Below are 13,387 nucleotides of genomic sequence, written 5' to 3'. Positions count from 1 at the left end.
GTTAGCTTATCCCCTCAACGGACGGGCTAGTAGGGGGTAAAGGCTACTAGCCGGTCTTAAATTCAGGTTAGCAAGTGTAAGCTGCTGACCGACGGGGTGAGCTCGCCTCGACGCGTTAGCTTATCCCCTCAACAGACGGGCTAGTAGAGGAAGAGGGCTGCTAGCTGGTCTTAAACACGAGTTAGCAGGTGTAAGCTGCTGACCGACGGGGTGAGCTTACCTCAACGCGTTAGCTATCCCCTCGACAGACGGGCTAGTAGAAGGTAAGGGCTACTAGCTGGTCCTAAACACGAGTTAGCAGGTGTAAGCTGCGGGCACCGGGGAAAAAGCTTCACCCGGGCTAAAAATAGCAGACTGACAGGGGGACCTACCAGTCTGAAGTTGCGCAATGGCACGCAATGTTCTTCAGCGAATGCCGACGGCATTTGTTGTTGTCGGGCTGACTGAGGAGAGCTTGTAGTTACACTTGCGGGGAAGAAAGCGAGAATCCTGTGCACTGACGGCAGTGAGAATATATAGGGGCGGACTTTACTGTCACGGCTGTCATTGGTCTGTCTCCGACAGACGGACCGTTGTTGGAGCTTCCGTAGTTTGACCACATGAGAGCGCTCTCCTATAGGCTGAGATACCGAACGAGGTTAGAAAGAGGTAGCAAGGATAGGCAGAACACCGGTTCCCAGTAGTTAGATTCTCGTTAACCCGTCTGCCTAACGATTCTGTTTATAGGTTCTGCCAATGTCTGACGTGTGGTGATATCATGTTCACGCTTCGTATTTGGGCTCAGAATTTTTTCAACATAGTGTGGAGGCAGAAACGCATCAACGTTTGGTCTCACGAAAAAAGGACAACACTAGGGTCAGGTGCAACCATAGACTGCATATAACAATGGACGAAGCATTCGGTCACGTGCTCTTTGGTTTCCGAAGACCAGTTTTGAAGCCTGTTTTCCTTCGTACAGAGTGCAGCCATGTCACTCAACAAGCCCTCGGGAAAGTGACCACTCCATCAATCGTAGTTAGCTTTGCTCACAACTTCCTCAGCCAAAATATAGATCTGCCCTCAGACTTTTACAGCAGGATACACCGTTTGATATATTGACATGACGATGAAATAAAAAATGACCGTCCCATTTACCCGACTCTAGCTCTGGGGCATCTTAAAGGGGACCTATTATGGCATCTAATACTATTTTAAACAGGCCTTGAATGTCTTAAAAACAAGCTTTTGATTGTTTTTGCTAAATAAATTAGAAAGCCTCTGAGCCATGTCTTTATCTTCCCATTCTCTAACCTCATTCTCTATGCGGGATTATAAGTGGGCGTGGAGGCTATGATAATGAGGCACTGTGCTGATTGGCTGTCTGAATGACACGATACGCCGCTACGGAAAAATGGCGAAAGCTCCGGCCGGCAGAGTTAGTTGTTGTTGTTCCGGCCAGAGTTAGTTGTGGGTGTGGTTTCACGCATCGGAGGCCCACGATGCAAATTGCATTTTGGTTACGTAATGAAAGGGAGCAGAATCTGAATGGCTCGTAGAAGCCACATCACACTGGATGGCTCATCCGGGTGGGTGTACAGACACTGTAGAATTAAGTTGCTTTCCTCCTTCTCTGAGTTGGCAGGCTGAGGGAAGACCACTTTATATATGTTAAAGCAAGAAAAAACATGTTTTTCATAATATGTCCCCTTTAAAGCGGCACTATGTATCTTTTCCACCTTAATATCATATTTCCAGAGTCATTGTGATGGTACATCAACTTCCAACAGGTTAAATGACACCCCTATCATGGTCTGAGGGGTCTGTATCGCCTTCACTGGCACTATGTAACTTTGAGGAGCATGGTAGGAACCCTGCCACACTAAAAAACTACACATTTTTACTGGATAAACTGCTTTACGGCATACGTCACTTCCCCCTCCTTCCCGATTCGCAGTCGAGATGAAAATGGGCGGGGCGTGGAGCGCAGAGCTCCGCAGTAGCTGGTAACCCGTTGCTGTGTTGTGGCTACAGCAGCTCTACACATAACAGACGTGGGGAAAAGATCGCTAATGGTTTAACTTTTCACCGCTTTCCTGCTTGGAGGAGGAACCACGGAGGCCAAGTATCTGATATAACAGAGTAAAAGAGTGAAAAAGTCGTTGGCTCGCTTGGATCGTGGCTGTAACGACCAAACACCTTCCACACAGTAAACCACAAACACTCACACAGACCAGGTCGGATCAAAACACGGGTTTTATTCCCCACTTCGCCAGCTAAACGCAGTTGCTGGCCAGCTCTCTGCGGTGCAATTAACCCCAATCTTCAGATAAAACTAGTTTGTTGAGGAAAAAATATTAACTCTTATTTGTAGCTGCAGAGGAAAAAAATAATCTCACGAGGAAAACAAAAATATTGCTCACGCCTCGGAGCCTCTTCAGCATAATATAGCAGTCAAAAAAAAAGAAAAGAGAAGTAACAGGGATACAAAACATGTACTGTATTTTGTACTATTATACAAATTTATTGAAACACATGGTGAGTCAAACATTTACCAAAGCAGCTGCCAAACACTCCTAAACAAGGTAGCCGGAGACGTGGGTTCTGCAGAACTGCGGCAGTAAATCCTTTCTAAAGAGTGGAGCTCCGATGAGGAGCTCCATTCTTTAGTAGGGATTTCATATGGATCCAAACCGTTAATAATCATTATTTTCTCCATATACTGCTCCCTGGCTTCCTTGTTGAAGGTATCCCGGTAAATTCCAGTTCCTTTCCAGCATTTTAACATCTTTTTTTTGCGTTCCGTCTGTTCACTTGGTGAAACAGAAAAGTCCATCCCGTCTTCATTCACTATCAAAACAAATGCACGCGACGGGACAGGATCTTTCCGGCAGTACGCGCTGGTGCTCATGGGAAACGTAGGCTACGTTCATACTGCAGTTCCCAAGTGACCCAAATCCGATTTTTTGCTCATGTATGTGACTCAGATCTGATTTGTTTATGACAGTGTGAACAGCACAAGTCACATGGAATCTGATCTTTTCAAATCCGATTCAGGTCGCTTCCATATGTGGTTCTAAATCGGATACAGGTCTGATGTTTTGCAATGCGACCTCAGTGTGAACAGCCAGGTCGGAATTAATGCGACTTTGACGTCACACGCAGAGCCCCGCGCCGCGGGGGAGAGACACGGGAGACGGCGGGGGTCGCCTCCGGGCCGCCTCCGCCTCTCCTCCTCCCCTCCCCCGCGCTCACCTCTTTTTCGCCTACGACCTCAGATCAGACGAGACAACCCGCTGAATTGAAGCATATTACTAAATTAAGAAGCTAAGGATTCAAATCAGCGAAGTGGTCATGGTCGCATAACCTGCCCGTTTTACAACGAGCTGGACCGTAGCTCCGTAGCTCCGCTCCCCGGAGAGCGGAGCTGAAACTCCGGGGTGCGGAGCTACCTTTAAGCCTGAATTATGGTTCCGCGTTAAATCGACGCAGAGCCTACGCCGTAGGATACGGCGTAGGATACACGGCACGGTGCTCGTCGCCGCGTCCCCTACGCCGTAGGCCCTGCGTTGGTGTAACGCGAAACCATAAATCAGCCTTTAGCCCAACATACGGCGTGCTGCGTGTGACGTCTTTGTTATTGTTCCTCTGCACATGCGGGTCAGTTCAGGGCCGCGATGCGTTCACACTCGAGTCTGATATAGGACACATTTTAAAAGATAATGTGAACAGCCACACAAGAAAAAATCGGAATTGAGCATTAAGGCCTGCAGTGTGAACGTAGTCGTAGTGTTCTTTCTGGTAAAGCACTACCGCTTTTGTCCAAAAGATGGCGCCAAACTCAACAAAAGCTGAAAGTTCCGTTGTGCTGCTTTAACATGGGAGTCAATGGAGATTGATTCGCTTTTGCAGTCGCGCTCTATCGGTCAGTCGAGGAATTGCAGCGAACCGTAGTCCTGCATGAGCATCAATGCAGAAGTGAGATGGCTGCCGATGGTTGGAACAGGTGCAGAGCTTTGATCATTTCAAAGAGGGCCAATTCCTCCAACATTGAAACATTTTCTGCATAAAAACTGTTAATGTCCAGAAGTTGATCATTGCGATTGTATTTATGTCACAATGTTCATTTGAAAAGGTCTTCAGCTTAAGCCAGCTTTGATTTAGTTGAAGTTGAGTGCAAAATATTGGTGCATACTTGAAATTAAAGTGTTAATGTCATTTGTCAAAGTCATTTGTACTACATTTGGAATGCATATAACTGGATAAGAATCGATAATGGAACTGGAATCAGTGAATTCTTAACAATTCCCATCCCTATTTATGATGGTACAATTTTGAGCTTATCAGCTTGGTTATTGTGACCTTTAAATAATGCAGCTGCTGCTACAGTTCCACCATTCAGAAATCCCATGTTCAGCTTCTCAGAGATGTCAGTGTCCTAAAGAAAGCCCCGTCATGTGGAAAGGTGTTTTCCTTAGATAAGTACAGAATACGGTAAAGGGAGTATGAGGTGTGAATTCAAATTAACCACTTGTACAATTCCATCTCAGTTCCAGTTTGGGATCCTACCGAGTCTGTGTTTGTGTGACGACTTTGTCCAGCACAATGCTGCTCACGAGACATAACGAAGATAAAAACGCCTGTTCATGTTAAATGCCTTCCCCATTGCAGTGGAGTGCTCCAGCTCTATACAAAATGCTGTTTCTTTCAGGGGTTTTAGTACAAGTGCAATTGGACTATTTTATATGATCAGATTTTGTGGCCATATCACAAACCTCTGAAGTGCAGGAACAGAGATAGAGAGTAAACCTAGTATGCAGTACATTTGTGTGTTTGCAAACATTGATACTTTTCAATTTTTCATTTTACCGTATTTCATTTTATTGATTTATTTTTCAGTTATTTTATTTGTATATGATGCGCTGACTGGAGAGCACTTTTAATTTCGTTGTACATAGTGATAATGACAATAAAGATCGATCTATCTAACTTTCTAACAACTTATGTGTTAGGGTTATGGTATAATCTTTGAACTTTCCACACAAAGTTGTGATTATCACAGAAGGGCAATGTGAAATCTGTCAAACCTGTCAAAGACCCATTTTTCTTCTTGAACTTAGCCAGAAGAAATGTGATGTTTATTAGTTTGACAGAGGCATCAGCGAGGCACAACCTAAAGCATCGGACACAGCCACCGTCAAGCACCGCTAACGCGCCTTTTCAAAACATAGGTTGGGCATGTGCTGAAGCCATTTCTGTCTTTTAATGTTTTTGATTTTTAAGTTTTCAAGATTGTGTGATGTCTGAAATTGTATGTGCCTCGGAAAAGTCACAGAAAACCATCTGAAAGCTGCCTGTGTATTTCATAATATGGACAGATATAAATTCACATTCCTGTTCAACATAGCTAATAAAAGCTATTGTTTCATTCATTACCTATTGTAATCTATACATTAGTTTTTCTTGTAGTGGCAACAACAACACTGTTATAGTTAACACACACACGCAAAGAAGAGTGCAAGTACAGAATGATTTCATTGGTATCAACTTTGCCAGCTTTTAGATAAATTTAGCTTCCCATTGGTGAAAATGTTTAGAGACAGAACTAAAGCAAAAGTAAGGGTAAATGGTACATTCATGAGATGAGCATAAAGATTACTTAAACATTGATTGGTTGATTGTTGCCTTTCGAGAAGCCGACAATTTTACAGTCCTGTCTGTCCAGATCACTTCTGGCAGAATGTAATTTGCAACCTGTGCATCCTGGTTCATGAGGTGTGTTTGTTGTGAACCACGAAAAAACACCAAACAAAGGATTATGAAGGGCAAGGATGAATTCAGTTCCTCGGAAACTCAGATTCAGCAAGATTGAGATTGTTTTTGGCATGCGGTCTCACCATTGTTCCAGTCTTTTGTTGGTTGCATAGGTTTAACAACTTAAACATGTCAGTTCCAGTTAAGGAAAATGATTAGAGTTTTGGAATAAATCAAAACATTTCAACATTCTGCTTTCCCTGACTGAGAAACACAGACATTATATATATATCTGTGATTAGTCAAAAATGTAAAATGGTAATGCTTTTTCAGTTTTCTCGGTTGCAGAATCTACAGGAATTACAATATTTATCTTGTTTACAGTCCACATTTTATATTTGAATAGGTTATTTTGCATTTTTATTACTACTCCTCGCTTCTGTCTGTGCATGAGAACAAATTAACATGGATTTCTTCGTGGATTTCCGCATAAATCGTGTATTAATATCTGCAATGTTGATAACAACCGTGCAATCAAACTTGACATCCTGCTGTCACTGATTAGCATCAACACATAGAAGCTTTCCACCGATAATTATTTGTATTCTTTCCTGAAAAGCTTGCCATGTGAATAGGAACTCCTGTCCCCAACTCGTTCTGTAACATCTGTGGAGCACATGTTTAATTGCTCACCTTCTACCATATATTGTAGGTGCCTTAAGACATGTTGAGTGGCCCCAGCCCATTTTTCATTACTAAGGAAAAAAGTTGTTTTGCTATTCACTATGCAATGCCATCATGTCTTCATGCATGATGCACGAAAAACATGCATCAGCATTAGGTCTAGTCTTTCATATTAAGTCACCTTGAGGCTGTTTTGATTGGTTCTTTAATTATTTTTGTTCAGGTTTGCATATGCTCCCTTTGATGTTTGACTTTAAACTGAGTTCCTCTTTTAATGTTGTTTTTTCACGTGTGTCGCATTTTTTTTTACTTTAAATTGGGCATTATGAAAAAGAAGGGGCATGAAAATGTGAAACAGTATTCTTATTTTGAGCGTTTGGAAAATATGCCTTCATGCTGCTCTGATGGGTTTTGTATTTTTCTTACAAAGAACATTTTTGATATTATGCAGCATGAAATAAAGATGAAATCCATACGTATTTTTTAATTTTCTCATAAAAAAGGGGTTACATTGTTTCACACAATGTATATAGGATGCTACATGTGGCCAAACATCCCTTGCCTTATTGAAAAAAAATTGAATTTTAATGACTTCATGCTCATGGAGATAGCGCTGCATTACAGGTCCTGTTTATAAAGGATTAGTTGTGTGCTTCTAAATGTGTTCACTATTAAGCCTGAGTGAGAGTAGCTCTGTCTGGAGGAGCAACATTTAGTTACACTGCATCTTTTGCATCACAGTTTCCCCATCAATAAATATAAACCAGTCACACTTTTACCTAAACAAAAAAAAAAAGTCCACTGATTCAGAACCAGTTGCAGCAGGTTTGGGGTTTTACTGTACATACGGGACTCATACAGGAGTGTTCAAGACCCGCAATAAATGATAACCAAGATTCCTGCAGAATATCAAATAACAACTTGGATCAACAAGTTTATACTGCAAGCCCCACAGCAGTCCTTCTCCAGCGTTCCGACCCAACTGCACACCAATCTGGTTGTCTTTTGTTGCTGCTACCCTGGTTGTCACTCTGCCTGTCACAGTTTGTTTCCCTGATTGGATGTATGCCTATCCAACAGCCTCCAGTTTATTCTGTGTCCATTGTTACTGTCACCTGGAAATGAAAGTCGAATTCAGAGGAAACAGATTAATTCTTTGCATAAAAGAGGAAAAGAATTAGGCTGGCTGGCCAGGCTGGTGGTCTGACCCCAGGAAGACGTGAGCATATTTGATTACTAATTAGAGTTTAGGGGAAACTAAACTTGTGTTCTTTAAATGACATTGCTGCACAGAGGCTATAAAAGAGGTAAAAACAAAACAAAGTGTCTGATAGAAGATGGATGCATGTATTTCCTAGTAGTGGAGGCTTACTTTAGCTTCTTTTACAAGAGCTCAATGAACATTAAAATCCACATCCAGCACCTTACAGTCCTCCACAAACTTACATCTATGCTCCTGCAGCTCTGTTTGATACGTTGATGGACGGTTAAAAAATGACAGTGACATCGCTTGAGGCCCCCTGTCAGATTTGATGTTTCCCTCTGCAGCCACAGAAGGCTTTTCAACTTTGTGTAGACACGCATCAGTAATCGCAAATAAGTGTACAGTTCAATAAGTAGAATCAGTTAAGGCTCCCTTTAAAAACATGCATGAAACTTTACAGCATGCTGTAAAAAGTGCTGCCAACAGACGACCACACATGAAATGTTCCAAGGAATTCATTCAGACATTTGTTTGCCTCTTCTGCATTTTGTTTTATGCATTTGCTTCCTGTTTCATTATGCTGCATTGCACTGTGTGAGGCTTCTGATTGTGTTCCTCAGTTCGTCCATATTTTGTCTCTTTGCAGCTCTAAATGCCAGATCATGTTTTCAATAGTGTCAACGTAATCTTGTTTAAAAGTGAAACCGACAAATCCACTTCAGCCACTAAGCTCCACATGAAAAATGCTTTGCTCGGCTGCGTTGTCAGGTTTAAAGATTCACATTTGTGCAATGTGATACGAGCTTCAGCTGCTGCTTTAACCCCTGTCGACGCAAAACTTCTTCTAAAATTAGTTTTAAAGCTTGCATGTGCAAATATAATAGAGTTCTCAAAACTGCAAAAAAATGTCTTAGTTAAATGTTTTGGCTTGCATGTAGCCATGTAGCATCCTTGATGCCTTGAAAAAGGTCTATGACCGAAACATTGGCCTAATAAACAAGTGTACGGTGAGAAGAAGGTGTGCGGGAGTTTTCTTTTTAAATTTGGCTGTGACTTTCCTCCTCCGATGCACCTTTCTGCAAATCGGGGTGTGCAAAAAGTTTTCTACTTGAGCTTGCATGTAGAAAATAGCTGTATAGAACAGTGCTGCTGTTGTATAATGGAATATTCGTTCATTGTTTAAAGAGTCTTTGTGCATAATTGCTGCATTCACAACATCCGTCCTTCTAATATCTGCACTGCTATCAGTCTTGAGACTGTAGGGGGTACATAGCATCATTTCAAACCTCATTTAACTCTGAACAGTACCCCTTTCTGAAGCTCAAATTGCTCACCATGGAATAGCAGAGAGGCTCCAGACATTCATTAACTTAATGAAAACAGGCCACTCTTCCTCTATCACCCAGCGAGCGTGTTCCCGATGTAGCTGCAGCAACCATCTGCTCTCCAGCTCCCTGCCAGCTATAGGATAGTCCTGTCACAGCAACTCCTGTGAAGAAAGGCATCTACAAAGGTGCCTTAATCACTCAGACGAGAGGACAGGCAAGGGCGGAAGGGATACTTTCTTTTTTCCCCCCCAAGTTTCATCTCTACGTCCCCTGGTGCATCGTGTCCTGGTTGTAGCGTTCACTTGTGATGTTAATGACGTTCATGAAATAAGATGAGTGTGCAGTTATTGAAGTTGAGTTGCAGCAGCCAGACACAGCTGGCAGCAAGTTATTATCTGCTCAGCCACAGTGGGGGAGGGCGCATTCCAGAAAGGTTAATATCATTTAAGGGTTGGCCTGAGTGTGTTGTGGTGGGCGGCTGACCACCTGTTCAGCTTTGGAGGTTGACTTTATTCATCTCATCCAACAGCAAACATTTGAAAGTCATAAGCATTCATTAGTGTTATAATATATGCTGTTTTTTGCTTTTTTGTTTTTTTTAAATTGGTATTAAATTTGTAGCCTGTCCAGTTTTCTCAGAAACTATGTTTGACCACAGTTGGGTTCTGAAGTAAACCTCCTGCTTTAATCACCGCTAATCTCAGCAGGGTTACGCTACAAACCCACAGCTATACTTTCCTCAACATAAATGAGCTGGTGCAAAGTGAGAGGGAACTGACAGTCAGAGCCCCGAGGCAGGAATCTGATGGTTTGTCATCTGGATAGTATTGCTTAATTTCCCACTGGGAAGAAACTCATTATTTCTGACTTTATCTCAGCACTGACCTCTGGAACAGTCACTGCAATGTTTCTGCTACGTTATTGGTTTGGGTCCATGATCTTTTTTTCATTCCCTTCAACCCAACATGGATGACCCCAAATGCCAATAAGATACATGACTAGCGAGGGTGTAGTTCAAGCGAGGGATAGGCACATATGTCACGCTGGACCGCAAATGAGAATCACGTTCACCTTTAATGTACTACACACAGAGCACAATGATATTGATTTATCACAGGCTACATTACAGCTTTTTTTCTCCACATGATGAATGGCGAATGGAATGAGAGATTATATTGATGATAGATGACTAATGAAGAGCAAGTATCTTTAATCGTTGACCTTTTTCCCCCAAAAAAAGATCCCATATCTTTTATAACCAGCACATAAAGAGGCTGCTAAAGTAGTATTTGTCTTCAAATATATATCAGCTTTTCCAGTGCTCTACATGCATGTGTTGAAAGCCCTGTCTGATGCCTTATTTTCTTCTGTGTCACAGTTTAACTTTGTCGGGAAGCTGCTGGGCCCACGGGGAAATTCTATGAAAAGATTACAAGAGGAGACAGGGGTGAAGATGTCCATCCTTGGCAAAGGGTCCATGAGGGATAAAGGGAAGGTAAGACATATATTGATTTGTGTTGAAATGTGTTTTCCGTTATTGTTGTTGTTGTTGTTGTTGCGGCTGCCGGCTGACTGCAGCTCAACGAGAAGTATTCAGAAGAAGATAAATGGCATAATTTTACTGAAGCACAGTGAAATATTTTAAACACCATTTGAGAAGTAGTGGAGATAACATTCAGAGTGGAATTAATAGCCTCCGCTTGACAAACACATGTAGGCAAAAATGTCTTTTGTGTGTATGTGTGAGTGTGTGTTGTTTAATAGCATATTCCGTAATAGTCAATTATAAATTCAAAGTAATGGATCTCTTTGCCAGAGTCATTTATCCTGATGACTTGTGGTCCCCTGGAGCCAAACTTATCCAAGCATGTGCACAGACATCCTGCTGGTATTCATGCTTATAACAGGTCCTGGAGTGCTGCTATAGAGTTACAGTGCTATTATTACTGTAGCCTCCCATTCAGACACCTTGACATGACAAAAGACATGCCATCCTAGCACCTCTTTGGTGAAACTGGAGCTATGTTTCAATAAGGCAAGAAGATGTGCATAGTAAAATAATACAGAGGCTTTTAGATCAACTTTAAAGTGGCTGTAATTGATATTTTTACACTCCAAAAAGGCGTGCAGACAATATGACAAGCTGAATTTGCAGCTACCCTCGGCCTTGTTCATTGTTAAACTGCAGCTTTATTCTTCCGGTTCACTCTCTCTGTTCTTGTTAGTAGCAGGCAACAAAGATATATTTTAAACCTCATTACATTACTGCTAAAGCCAAAACTATAGACAGACAAACGTGGTGAAAACTGTGGATGTTTCAGCAGAACTGGATAAGAGTAGATCAGAGGTGTGAAGTAACGAAGTACAAATACTTCGTTGCCTTACTTAAGTAGAAATTTTGGTTATCTATACTTCACTGGAATAAATTATTTTTCAGATGACTTTTTACTTTTACTCCTTACATTTTCACGCAATTTTCTGTACTTTTTACTCCTTACATTTTAAAAACAGCCTCGTTACTCTATTTCATTTAGGCCTTTAAATAAAAACTATCCAGTTAAATTGCTCCATCCTGATAGAGTGAATTTGGTTGTGGTTGTGGCTCAGATGTTCTTGTCCAGTTTTGTTCTTACATCCCTTGTGCTCAGATTCCTGCAAGTAGACTTGGATGTAACTTGGATAAATGATAACATGCCTCTGAAGTTTGACTTTTTGCACCATTACAATACTTATAGGCAACTAGTCATCATATCTTCTGCTCTCTGAAACACATGTTAGTTCTTAATAGTACACATATATGGTTCTTTAATATATTTGCATTATACTAAGATGCATTCATTTTCAATGGCGTTTGTCCTTAATGGCTTTTTTCCCCCTTACATTACTTTTACTTTTATACTTTAAGTTGTTTTGAAACCAGTACTTTTATACTTTTACTTGAGTAAAAAAACTTGAGTTGATACTTCAACTTCTACAGGAGTATTTTTAAACTCTAGTATCTATACTTCTACCTGAGTAATGAATGTGAATACTTTTGACACCTCTGGAGTAGATTGAGATGAAAAAACTGTTCTAGACAAAAGAGGAAATAGTAGATAATGTCTTTCATTATTAAGCAAAATACAAGAAATGATCTTTACAGAAATACAAAATCCCTGCGTTCATCCAATAAAACAGAAAATGATTGTAATTAAGAGTGCAGCTGCTTGTAGATTATCTAACAATTTCGGATGTCAACTGTGATTCATCTTCTGTTTCAGTTTCTGCTGAAGCTCTGCCTCCAACTGCACAAACTTCTTAGCAATATTATTCAACATGCTGAATTAACTGAGTCAAAGTATACAGCTAGATAACAGGTCAATCAGCATGCTTATAACAACGTTAACATCAGGTGAGGCAAACCACAGTGTTATTCTAAGAGGAGAAATGCTTTGAAAAAGCCCCTCTTTCCCCAGGAAAGAGGGGCATGGCGGAAACAATGAAAGCAACTGGGAGGCCTTCCACATTCAAGGTGCCCTCGTCCAGTGAGACAAAAATATAATGTTTAGGCCATCAAGGAAAACGCAGCGTGTGATTCAAATCCAACACTTCTCACCATCTCAAAAACAGCAACCCCACAGAAAACACAGTGAAGGCTGCATACTGCTAAGGGGATGTTTTTCTATCAGCATGGCATGGGGAATTGGTCAGAATGAAAGAAATGTTGGGGCTTTATCCAGGCAAAAACTTGTTTCAGTCTTCCAGGAAAACTTGTTAATGACCTAAACGTACCGTTAAAGCAGTAGGGGTAGTGTAACTGTCTCAGCATTGTCTTGTTAAAGCCCAGACCCGAGTACAACTGAAAATCTGTGGCATGACTTAAAGATTACTGTACACTAGTGTAATCCACCCAGTTTGAAATAACAGGGAAGGACATGAAAGACATGTTCATAAAATCCCAGTGGCTCTGTGTGTCAGATTTATAGAGAAGTACCAAGAGACGAGCCACTTTAATTGCTGCAAAAGGGTTTTCCACCTAATATTTACCTGGGAAAGCAGTTAAACTAGACGTCTTCTAAAACTGAACTGCTTAGCCATTAAAAATCAACATGTCAGGCATAGATTTTACTCATGAGCCTAAATGTTTTCATTATGACAGCTACCAAAAGCACTGAGACGTGTCTCAATCATCCAGTTTTGGGATGGGCCTTGGCTAGTGTAGGACTTCATTAAAAAATGTGGCTTACTGCCACTAAGCCCACTGAGTTACTCATGCGCTACATTAACTTTTCTTTCCTGTGTTCAATTCCAACTCAAATCTAAATAACTGGCAAGATATCAGCAACATAGAATGCTACTTAACTGAATTTAGTACCAACAATTTAAAGGGGACATATTATGGCATTTAATGTATATTTTAAACAGGCCTTGAATGTCTTAAAAACAATCTAAAGCTTGTTTT

At 41.2% G+C, this 13,387-nt stretch overlaps 1 protein-coding gene across 4 annotated transcripts in view; it reads left to right on the top strand.

Annotated features, from left to right (window-relative positions):
• Positions 1-13,387, top strand: part of khdrbs2 (KH domain containing, RNA binding, signal transduction associated 2) — a 96,708-nt gene that overhangs the window by 27,708 nt on the left and 55,613 nt on the right. For all 4 annotated transcript variants that reach the window (XR_009784336.1, XR_009784338.1, XR_009784337.1 and 1 more), the window contains exon 3: positions 10,325-10,441. Coding sequence is in view for 1 of the 4 variants with exons in the window: in XM_061744586.1 (XP_061600570.1) it covers positions 10,325-10,441 (117 nt within the window). In the remaining 3 variants the exon portion in view is untranslated. The remainder of the gene's footprint in view (positions 1-10,324; positions 10,442-13,387) is intronic.

Source organism: Cololabis saira, chromosome 17 (assembly GCF_033807715.1).
Source record: "Cololabis saira isolate AMF1-May2022 chromosome 17, fColSai1.1, whole genome shotgun sequence".
In the NCBI taxonomy this organism is placed as follows: domain Eukaryota; kingdom Metazoa; phylum Chordata; class Actinopteri; order Beloniformes; family Belonidae; genus Cololabis; species Cololabis saira.
Note: the sequence above shows the minus strand (reverse complement) of the source record. Positions and strands in the feature narration are given on the sequence as shown.